The sequence below is a fragment of the Hypanus sabinus genome, chromosome 3 (genome assembly GCF_030144855.1).
Source record: "Hypanus sabinus isolate sHypSab1 chromosome 3, sHypSab1.hap1, whole genome shotgun sequence".
Taxonomy (NCBI): domain Eukaryota; kingdom Metazoa; phylum Chordata; class Chondrichthyes; order Myliobatiformes; family Dasyatidae; genus Hypanus; species Hypanus sabinus.
This window is the reverse complement of record NC_082708.1, coordinates 28,296,772-28,309,082: the sequence shown is the minus strand read 5'-3', so window position 1 is coordinate 28,309,082 and position 12,311 is coordinate 28,296,772. Positions and strand designations below refer to the sequence as shown.

The 12,311-nt window shown below is 42.3% G+C and overlaps 1 protein-coding gene across 1 annotated transcript in view; it reads left to right on the top strand.

Moving 5' to 3' along the window:
- Nucleotides 1-12,311, top strand: part of relt (RELT TNF receptor) — a 72,055-nt gene that overhangs the window by 1,328 nt on the left and 58,416 nt on the right. Inside the window, exon 2 of the mRNA XM_059963952.1 lies at nucleotides 6,011-6,071. Within this exon, the coding sequence (XP_059819935.1) occupies nucleotides 6,027-6,071 (45 nt within the window). The 5' untranslated portion in view covers nucleotides 6,011-6,026. The remainder of the gene's footprint in view (nucleotides 1-6,010; nucleotides 6,072-12,311) is intronic.

Sequence of the window (12,311 nt, the reverse complement as noted above, 5' to 3'; positions counted from 1 at the left end):
TTTGAATCAGCCCATCCAAGTAGGTCCTTCTTTTCACTCTAGGGGTCTGGTTCTTATATTGTTATGCTGTCCACATACCTAGATTGCAGTATTGTATGTTAAACATCAAGGCGAGTTGTAGTGAGGCTGCCAGACCGCCCACTAAACAAGCACATCTCTTCCACCACCCCACCTCCCCCAAACAACTTCCCATGATTACCCTCACTCAGCTCCAATTCCACTAAATTTATGAATACTTCTCTGGATAATGGCCGTACTTATCTGTTCTAGTCATCAACATTTAAATGAATTAAAAATCAAAAATCACCTGAGCATCAAACACTACAGGCCAAGTGTTGGAAGATGGAGTTAATGTGGGTGGGTGTGCCAGTCCTGTGATAAAGTGGACCCTTGGCCTCACAATCTACTTTGTTATGATCTTGCACTTTATTGCTTGCCTGCACTGGACTATTTCAGCAGCTTTACTCTGCTTTGTTATTGTTTTACCTTACTCCAGCTCAATCCACTGTGTAATGATTTGATCTGTTCTGTCTCCATGGAGTTTGACTATATGACTCAAAACCAGTATTATACACCGGAACATGAGCTGATTTACCCATCTGGTCTTTAAACATGTATAATCTAGACCCTACAATTGTTGCTTACCATTTGTGGAGCCTCTGATCTGTGCAATTGCTTCTGAAAGTGACAAATGGTCAAACAGTTTGACAAGATGTCTTGGTTTATTATTACTAAGATGATGTTTATACAGATCAATTCATCATCTAGTGCATTGAGCTAGAATACTGTAAAACTATAACAATGCAGATTAAAGTGTAAGGGCAACTGGAAGAGGGCAGTGCAGGTAAATGTGCGTGCAGACTCCTGGCGGGGCTAGGAATCCATCTTGGCGTTCACAAGGTCCATTCTGGAGCCTGATAACAGTGGGATCAAAGCTGTCCTTGAGCCTGCTTTCAGGCCTTTGTATCTTCTGTCTGACGGGTGAGGGGAGAAGAGAGAATGTCTGGTGTGGTTGAGGTGTTAGATTATGCCGGCTGCTTTACTGAGACAGCAAAGTATAGACAATCTAAAGAGGGAAGGCCGGTTTCCGTGACGTGCTGAGCTGTGTCCACAATTCTCGGCTGATTACTGCAGTCATGTACAGAGCAGTTGTTATACCAAGCCATTATGCACCCAGATGGAATAGTTTATGGTGCATCAAATGGTGCATTAACTCCCTGGGGAAAAGTCTATTGATGCTCACATCTTTTTAAAGCTCATACAAATAGAATACTCAAAATGCTATGCTTGAATGGATCTGCTTATCAACTGCCCACTCACTTCACTTGGTTTTATTTTACAAGACTTTTTATCCATTAATTTCCCCTGAGTGTTTTTTTTGAGACTTTGCAAGTTGAGAAGAAGCATTAGCCCCAAATGACCTGAAATTACCTGTCCCCTCCTAATGTGCCTCGGAGTGAACACCATAGTTGTGCTGAGGTACCTCAGCAGATGTGCAGCCAGTTATTGTGAAAAGTTAAAAGGAGTATTAGACAATATTGGGTTAGAGTCCCATAAAGCTATGTCCCCTTGGATCCCATGCCTCATTACTTTCTCGGTAAGCCTTGCTTATGAGGTACTGTATCAAATGCCTTACTGAAATCCATATACACTACATCTACTGCTCTTCCTTCATCAATGTGTTTAGTCACCTCCTCAAAAAAATTCAGTCAGGCTCGTAAGGCATGACCTGCCTTTGACAAAGCCATGCTCACTATTCCTAATCATTTTATGCCTCTCCAAATGTTAATAAATTCTGCCTCTCAGGATCTTCTCCATCAACTTAGCAACCACTGAAGTAAGACTTACTGGTCTGTAATTTCCTGGCCTATCTCTGTTCCCTTTCTTGAATAATGGAGCAACATCTGCAACCCGCTAATCCTTCGGAACCTCTCCCATCTCTATTGATGATGCAAAGATCATTGCCATAGGTTCAGCAATCTCCTCCCTCGCCTCCCACAGTAGCCTGGTGTATATCTCGTCCGGCCCTGGTGACTTATCCAACCTGATGCTTTCCAAAAGCTCCAGCGCATCCTCTTTCTTAATATCTACATTCTCAAGCTTTTCAGTCTGCTGTAAGTCATCCCTACAATTGCCAAGATCGTTTCTGTAGTGAATACTGAAGCAAAACATTCATTAAGTACCCCCGCTATCTCCTCTAGTTCCATACACACTTCCACTGTCACACTTGATTGGTCTTATTCTCTCAGGTTGCATCCCTCTTGCTCTTCACATACTTGTAGAATGCCTTGGGGTTTTCCTTAATCCTGTCCACCAAGGCTTTCTCATCGCCCCTTCTGGCTCTCCTAATTTCATTCTTAAGCTCCTTCCTGCTAGTCTTATAATCTTCTAGATCTCTATCATTACCTAGTTTTTTAACCTTTCATAAACTTCTTGACTAGATTTTCAACAGCCTTTGTACACCATTCTTCCTGTACTGTACCATACTTTCCCTGTCTCATTGGAACATACCTATGCAGAACTTAACCCAAATATCCCCTGAACATTTACCACATTTCTGCCATATGCTTCCTTGAGACCATCTGTTCCCAATTTATGCTTCCAAGTTCCTGCCTGATATTTCCCCTTACTCCAATTAAATGCTTTCCTAACTTATTTGTTCCTATCCCTCTCCAATGCTGTGGTAAAGGAAATAAATTGTGATCACTATCTCCAAAATGCTCTCCCACTGAGAAATCTGACACCCAAACAGGTTCATTTCCCAATACCAGATCAAGTACAGTGTCGATAATCCAAAACTGAGGGCGTGGTCTTGGGCTAATGGGCTGGCATTTGGTACTGAAAGAAGGAGAGATTTTGTTGTGCAGGGTGTAGTTTCTACCCCTGAGTGTGGTGGTCTTGCCTTGCATCCCACCAGTTTCTGCATTCAACAGATCATCTGTCTCAATTTCTGGCACCTTCACTGTGATTCTACCACCAGACAAAACTTCCTCTCCTTGCAGTACAGATGACCCCCTGCCTTATGACTGCTTGAGGTTATGAAATCTGTCTTTGCAGAATTAAAGAATCCCTACACAAATATGCTGTCACAGAATATGTGTGCTTGTGTGTGTGTGTACAATGTTTTGTGGGTGGGGGGCAGTTTGTTGGTATCTAAAGGGATCATTTCCTCCATGATTCCTGCCCTTCTAGCTCAACCATTCCTCTTCAAACAGCCTCAAAATTTGCCACACAGCCTCAAGAGATGCAGAACTCTATTTTAGCTCGTCTCTTCCCGCCATTCAAGGATCCAAACAGTCTTTTGAGATGAAGCAGCAAATCACTTGTCCTTCGCTAATCCAGTGTACTGGTGGTCACAAAGCTGCCTCTTCTGTTGGGTAAACCAAGTGAAGATTGAGTGACCACTTTGCAGATGCATCCATTCAGTCTGTAGAGTTGATCCTGAGCTTCCAGTTGCCTTTTGCTTTAACATTGTATCCCACTCCCACTCTAATCCGTCTGTGTCCACCTGCACTGTTCCAGCAAAGGCCACCGCAAGACTGGAAAACTACGCCACCTCTTCTGCCGAGCACTTTGCACTCAGATCACAAACTTTTCAGTCCTGATGCAGGATCTTAACACAAAACATCAACAATTTCTGTCTGATGCGGCTTGAATTCCTACCACAGTTTGCTCTGAGCTCATCTTTTCGTGCCTGTACCAGCACTGGTTAAATCTGCTGGAAGGTTGTCCATATCTAATATCAACAGTTCTTCTCCACACACGCAGCCAGATTGGTTGAGTATTACCAATATTCTCCTTTTGGTTTTGTGTTTCAATGATAGCTTTATGTCCTTAATTGTGTATTTTTCTTTCTCTAACTATATTCATTACTAGCTCAATGACTCTATAAACTGGATCAGTTGGGAAGCCTGGGCTTAACCCGAGCAGAGATATTCCGTCTGCCCTACACATCTGTTCCAACCCCTCAACTAAACCTGACCTGTTTGCTCACACACCAAGTTCTGATGGAAGTTCTTCAACCAGAAACACCAACTGTTTCTTTCACACAGATACCGTCTACCTTGTTGACTGTTTCCAGCATCTTCTGTCTTTTTTCAGGTTTTCAGCACTTCTATTTTCAGCTTCTCCTGACGCAGGGTTGTGAGCCAAAATATCAACAAGTCCTTCGCCACAAATCCCTGCAGGTGCTGCTCAACCTGCTGAGCTCCAGCAGATTTTTTTTTGTTGCTCCAAATTCCTGAGTCTGTAGTCTCCTCTATCTCCATTTCTGTTCCACCAACAAATCATACAATCTGCTACTTCTTGCAGATGTTTGTTGGTTGTAGATTAGATAAAAGAGAAGAACCTTTAGGCGAGGCAATCCCAATGTTTACAGAGCCACCTAGATGGTAAATTAACGAGGGTGGTGCCCCTGGTAAAGCACCCCACCTTCCTGTATGTGTTTCACATGGTGTAATTATAACCAGCAATGAAAGGCTTCCAGGCTGGGATTAAACCAAAGCTGTAAATGTGATACTCCTGTTGGAGTTTGAGATTTTTTTTGTGTGTGTGCTTTCTCTCTCAATGTTTTTTTTTATATAACTGTATGTTTTTAAAATTAAGGACCTGAGTATCGCTGGTCAGTCCAGAGTTTATTGGCCATCCCTGCTGACCTTAGAATGTGGTGGTCAGTGGCTACCCAGAACTAACTATCAGGCAAAGGTACAGGAAGTTTCAGAATTTAGATTTGGCAGTGATGACCAGCCCATGACATTCTTCCAAGTCAGGATAGTGTGTAACTTGAGGAACCTGTGTCGAGCTCCTTCATGGTGCTGGAGGCCAGGGGTTTGGCAGCTATGTTCCCTCTAAGCTGTGCACGTTTGCGCGCGCACACGTTTTTCAACCAGCGCACAAAGGAAATTAATGTGTGCACAAAATGTTAGTTACCTAATGTAGTAATTAATAATTATACTTATTGAAAATAATCTTTTAGCTAAATGTTTCTGTTGACTAGTTAACAGAATATGTATGTTAATTTGTTGCTCTGTGCAGTTTTATGTCGGATATTTTGTAAACCTACATAAACTGTGGCATGTGCGTTCAGCACACACATACTTTTGTCACAGGAAAAAAATCTGCACAATAAAAGATTTTTGTGTACACTGACTACTAAAAGTTAGAGGGAACATTGTTTGGCAGCTCTGTTCGAGTAGCCTGGCCAGTGCATTTTGTTTCTGATGTCCACTGCGGGTGGTGTTGAGCCTTGGCTGTTGCCCGAGAAGCAGGCCACTTCGTCCTGGATAGTGTCGGGCTTTCTGAGAGTTGTCAGGACCACACTCCTCCAGGCAAGTGAAGGCTATTCTATCATATTGCTGCCTCGTACCTTGTGCTAGTTAATGTGTCAGGGTGTGAATCACTCCCTGCAGGATATCGAGTGTTTGATCTGTCCTTGTAGCCACAGTATTTGTGTAGCTGATCCATTTAAGTTCCTGTCCGTGGTAAAACCCCCCAGGATGTTGATGATGAGTACTCTACCACTGAATATCAAGGTAGGTAGTTACACTCGGTGATTCATTGCACTACAGTTTTTTGTGGAGAAGCTGTTAATTTCCAGTGCCGAACAAGAATTTATTAAAAGTGTTCACAACTGGGAAGGGACAGGTGGAGAGAAGCCTCAGCTGAAAGCAGGGGAAATGACCAATGAAGTTGGTAGAATTACTACAATGTGACAGCAAGGACACTTGAAGAGGAGCTGCAATAGACAAAACAGGCCAATCATTAATCCACAGCTTTTTTTTAAAATCTCCTCTTAGCTGTATACCCTGTGAATCTGTGCCCAAGTTACTGGAAAGGGGTTGAGGCATGTGCTGCAAAGGCTTTAAGCTTATCCAAAGACTCAGTAGCTCCCACTGGTGAATAGTGTAACTATCCATTGTAAGGCTCATCCACACCTGTACCTGAGGAACCCTTTTCCATATTATTTCTGCATGAGGTTTGATACTGATCGTCTCTTGTCTTTCTCTCTCAGGTCTGAATCACTGAAGATGAAGAGTAAACCTTCAAGTTGCACATTATTTTGTTACATCACTGTGAGTACCACCTTTTTCAGTCGAGTATTTTAGAGACATTTGGATGATAAAGGGTTCTGAGTTTTGGCTATTTCACGATGTTCATCCCAAATAGTATAAAAGCTATGCAGAATCTTTCTTTACTGCAGACAGAAATGGATCACTCGTGTTTTGAGCATGGGGCAGGGGAAAGGAAGAACAAACCCAACTGCACATATGGAAAAATGAATTCATTTTTCCATCAGTTTGGCCAAATGTTCGTGGAGATGTTTGTGCTTCACAGGGTGAAGCATGCTTGCAGGTATATTAATGGTTTGGAACTGTTGGAAGCCAATCTTTCCCTCATCTGAAGCCCAGCAAGAGAGCCCTTATATGTACTATTCTGTGACAAATTTAGACGGTCAAAGACTTTGTATCAACATCGTGCAAATAAGGAGTGTCCTGATTGTAGAAAACCTGCCCAAGTACTTTATGGAAATGTAATAGACGAAAATTGACACGTAGCAGTTCTCTCGTATTAGACCAAGGTGTGAACTCCATCGGGGCTTTTTAAAGGAGGAGAGTGAAGATTAGAGCTGAGTCTGAAAGGCCAAAGCCTTGGCCTTCGTGGATCAGATGAGTGAAGTTGCACAAGAGGCCAGTTGTGTTACATTGTAGAATTTTTGAAGGGTTGATGAAGGTCACAGTACCTTCTAGGTAAGAATTTGAACAGAAAGAAATAAGAACTTTAAATTTTGTGAGCACATCCATGAGGAAATTGGACTTATTGTGAGTTAAGTTAAAAAGCAGAGAAGTATTAAAAGAACAACTGCTAGCTCTGTCTGTGTTTCTGGTAAATTTAAAGAGGGAGGATTATATGAAAATACGATGACACAGTGATGTAGTAGTTAGTGCAATCGCTTCATAGCGCCAGTCATAACTGACTGGGGGTTTGATTCTTGCCACTATCTGTAGAGAGTTTATACATTATCCCTTTATATTTTCTCCACCTGGATCTCTTCCAGGTGCCTCGGTTTCTCCTCATTCCAAAAGAAGACACAAGGTTCGGGTTAGTGAGTTATGGTCATGCTATGTTGGTGCCAGAAGTGTGACAACATTTGCGGAGTGCCCTCAGCACATCGCCAACATTGACGCATATGACATTCCACAATGTTTCGATGTACATGTGGCAATAAAGCTGATCTCTTTAACAATGTTGTCTGCTCTCGACAGGTCCAAAACCAGGATAAAGGAAAAGTCATGATTGAAGTTCTGTCCTTTTTGCCTGTTAAAAATAAAAATCTCAATTGTTTCTGCTTCATCAGATGCAAATATGCTCTTGGTCTTTTAGTTAGACTTCACTTGTAAATACCAGACTTGTACAAAGCAAGCACCTGCTGTTCATTATTTGCTGACATTGTGGCTCTGAGTGAGTCTCCATTACGTGGACTGTTTTCCCAACAGCTCTTCCATTTTTAAGAATTATCAACAGGATCAATCTAGACACTGTATAGCCAGTTGCATTCAAGAGCCTTGTAGAAACACTAAGCTTTCTGGAATTGTTCTGAAGCAATGGGATTAACATTTCCAACAGCTTGTGGCATTGCTGTGAACTCTCTCACAGATGGTGATTTTCTGAGATCATGGACCCCCACTCTGATGGCATGGAATAACACCCAAAATGCTGGAGGAACTCAGCAGGCCAGGCAGGGGAATAAACATATTGGGTCTTGGCCTGAAATATTGGCTGTTTATTCCTTTCCACAGATGCTACCTGACCTGCTGAGTTCCTCCAGCACTTTGCTTATGTTACTCTGGATTTCCAGCATCGGCAGAATCTCTTGTGTTTCTGATGTTGTGGATTCACTCTCTACTACTAAGTGCAGAATGAGACTGTGCCTGTTCAGTTTTAGACCCACTGAAGTAATTCAAATATTTGCTAATATCATTCCGTTAACACTTTCAGCAAAACTCCCCAATTATCTATCTATGTTGTTCAGCCCTGAAGAATCAAAATTCAGTGAATGTAGTGTTCTCACACAGGTGTAAAGCCTCTAAACTAAACACGCAGTATAAACCGTAGTCAATGAGGCGCAATCCCAGTAAGATTAACCTTTTACTGTTCACTCTTCCACATTAACGTATGGTGAAAACTGTTGATAAAACAATACAAAATATATACAGTATTTGTTTCCTCTTTGGCATCACATTTACATCATAAATACTTGCAAAAATAAAACTACAACAAACTATATTACATTAAAGTACAACATACAGTCAGAATCTACCTACGCCATCAACTGCTTTAAATACACTTCAACACAAACTATCCGCAACTCTTTGAATAACAAAGAACATAAACTTTATCAACCATAATTACTTTTAACAGAATCAGCATTAACATTTTTACTTCAACATATCGATTAAATTATGAACTTACGGCGTTGCTTCTATGATGTTTCTAGTGCGTAGAAAGAAAACCTTTCTCCTGCTGATCCTGCACACACAAGCCCCCTCCTTCCCATTTCTCCAAACTGGTATTTTCCCACAGGACGCAGCAAAACCAGGTGTGATGTCATCGCATGCCGCGATATATCATAGACAACGAATTTACTTTCAACAACCTTAACTTTAACTAGAAAACGATTACAAACAAATTACTAAAGCGAAAATATAATAAACTAAACGAATGCCTTAAGGGCAACACAGTGAACATTTCAGAAACTCTAGGACACATGGATGAAGAGTGGTGGGCTTTGTGGGAGTGAAGGGTTCGATTGATCATAGAACACTACAGCACAGTACAGGCCCTTCAGCCCTTCATGTTGTGCTGACTCATATAATCCTTTTAAAAAAAGTACTAAACCCACACTACCTGGTAACCGTCCATTTTTCTTTCATCCATGTGCATCATCTTAAACCCATCTCCGTTAATGGGACATGGGCCAGTGACAGCAGCTTGCCAGGGTCCTCAGTCCTGAGCTGAAGGTTGATTGGCCCCGTAGCTTCTGCTTTCACCGCACAATTTCATGCGTCTTCTAGGCGAGGGCTTTTTTCTCACGGGGTGAGGTCTTTGCAGCCTCTGGCATTTGTAGCCCGTGACCAGCCCTCCTCTCACAGCCAGGCGGGGACCATCTTTGGCAAAGTTTAGATTGATCTTGGACTGGGTTAAGAGTTGACGTGGCAACATAGCAGTCAGCATAATGTTTTAACAATTCTGGGCACTGTCTGTAAAGACTTTGTACCTTTTCCCTGTGACCCTGTGTGTTTCTTCTGGGTGCTCAGGTTTCCTCCCACATTCCGAAGATGTGGGTTAGGGGTGGTAAGTTGTAGGCATGCTATGTTGCCAATGAAATCATCGTGACACTCATTGACTGTGTCCCCAGTACATACTCTGATCATGTTGATCACTGACGCAAATGATTCATTTTGCTGTATGTTTTGATATACATATGACACATAAAGCTAATCTTTTCAAGAGTCAGCACAAGACCGTGGGCCAAAGACCCTATACTGTTTACTTTCTCTGTTTTGCAACATAATTTACTGTTGACTAGATTTCTTGTGGTCTATAGTGCTCTCAGGCAATTATTTCTGAAAATCTTTTGCATGAGCAAACTTTACACCAGTTGTATCATATGAATTAGTAATTCTTATATGTAATGTTTTGATATCTAACTAGCTGCTCTGGATTTGCTTCTGATATTTTTTTTATTATTACCACCAACTCTATGGTGTTTTAACATAGGGTAGTTTTAATTTCCAAGTGCATGCATTTTCTTTTAAGGCAAGACTAGCATTCCTTGCCCATCCCTATTTTCCCCGAAGGTTGTGGTAGTAACAAGCTGACATTCCAGATTGGAGGCAGAAAGGTGTTGACCTTATTGTGGGTCTGAAGTTAGAGTCATAAAACACTACGGCACAGAAACAGTCCCTTCAGCCCGTCTAGTCTGTGTTGAACTGTTACACTGCCTAGTCCATCAATCTACATCCAGATCATATCCCTCCCATTCGTGCACCTATCCAAATTTCTCTTAAATTGAACCTGCATCCACTATTTCTGCTGGAAGTTTTTTTTAATAAAACTATAAAAGTTTATTTACATAACACATACACAAAGTACAAACATTCAGTATTTACAAGACAGTGAATAAATTCAAGTTAAAATATGATTACTGCTGTCTGTAAAACAGTCAGTTCCCTGGTGTGGGGGGGGGGGGAGGAGGAGGTACTGCTCCCGGAAATCCCCCTCTGTACCTATTGTGACTGAGTGCTCTCTCCTCAAGGACAGCTGGGCATAGTCAGGCCTGGCAGAGTCCTCAGCTTTCCGCCTCCTAGACTCGTGCATGGCCAAGGTCCAGGAGCAAACCCCCCCAGTAGATCCTCCCCGAGACCCGTACTGGGTGCCTGTATACCAGGAATGTGGGGCTGAAGTACAACCAGATCCTGAGCAGCCCCTTCAGATACCCAAACAAGACCCGCAACCTGAGCTGAGTGAAGGAATTGCCCCTCGTGTTCCCTTTGTGTACTTTACTTTTCACCCTTAACCTCTAGTTCTAGTCTCACCAACCTCAGTGGGGCGAAAGCCTGCTTGCATTTTCCTTTCCTATACTCGAACCTTGTATACCTCTGTCAAATGTGCATTCCTTCTCCTAAGCTTCAGGAAATAAATTCCTAACCTTCTCTACCTTTTCCCATAGCTCAAGTCCCTGCACCATCCTTGTAAATTTTCTCTACACTGTTTGAATGTGTTGATATCTTTCCTGTAGGTAGGTGACCACACCTGTACACAGTGTACCCAATTAGGCCTCAGAAACATCTTGTACAGCTTCAACTTAACATCCCAACTCCTACAGTCAATACTTTCATTTATGAAGGCCAATGTGCCAAAAGCTCACTTTAGATGACCCTACCTACCTGTGATGCTGCTTTCAAGGATTAATGGACTTGTATTCTCAAATCCCTCTGTTCTACTGTACTCATTCCCTACTGCTCACCATGTAACTTGCATTTAATGAAGAAACAGACTGAAGTTGGTGGATTTCCTTCAGCGGTGGATCTTTCATGAGCTCCTAGGTCCATATGATCTCACTAAATGAAGAGCGTTATTGACGCTGGCTACTATTTTTATTGGGTTTAGCAATTGGCATCAGCCTAAATCTGAGAAGATGGGCAGTATCAGTAAACAAATTTCAATTTGCCAGCTTCCAGGTTTCTCTGAGGCAGAGGCGGGATAGGCTGACGAACTGTTCCTAGAAGGTAGCTTGGCTTTTTTTTTTGGGTACCAACTCAGGCTGGAAGCTTCCTGTCTAACCACAGTGCGGTAGAGTGGCAGTTAGTGCAATGCTTTGCAGTGCCTGCAATCACTGATTGAAGGTTAGTTTCCTGTCATTGTTCATAAAGAAATTGTATGTTCTCCCCATGACTGCTCTGACTTCCAGGTGCTCTGGCTTCATCCCACATTCCAAAGGTATATGGTTTGGGATTAATAAATTATGGTCTTGCTATGTTGGTGCTGGAAGCATGTGGGATATGCCCAGCACATCCTTGGACTGTGTTGGGGTCCTCGATGTACTTTCTCATTTCATTGGCTCGATATACATCTGACCAGTAAAGCTAATCTCGCTCCCTTTGTAAAGTACTGCTGATTTTTTTTTCCATCCTTCCAGGTTCTTGGCAAATGAAGTAAAGCAAGGCAGCTTTGGGTCAAGAAAAGTAGGAGCTGCCCAAACATCAGGTTTCCCTTGCTTCCATGCACCGGGGTCAAGGTTCAGACCCCCAAAAAGGTTTTTGCCACTGGCTTCTCCTTCCATGACAGTCGAATTTTGATTGACACTCGAGCATTAGAGCGCTTTGCTCTGCTGAATGTGTGATGTAAATCTAATAGTTGTTGAAATCGCCATGAATCCACAAAGTATTTCTGTTTGTAAATCTTTGACAAAGATGTTCCATGAACTGGACAGCTGCCATGGGCATGAGGTAGCCTTTGTGGTAGGTTTGCTGTTCAGTACTCGGAAGCAGAAAGGTGGTCTTGATTGCTGAGCAGAGCTGCTGAAGTACATTAAAACTTTCAGTAATGCTAGGGGCTGCTGCTACATTGCTGAAATGATGATCATTGGTGGGAATGGAATTGTAAGGGTGTAATTTCACCACAACTGTGTAGTAGTTGGTCTCTGGACTGGTGCAATGATCAAAAAGATTGGATGATGTGGAGGATAGGTCTCAATGGGACCTGCTTGATAGTTCTTCACTTGAGTTAAAGGATGCTCACACAAAATGCTG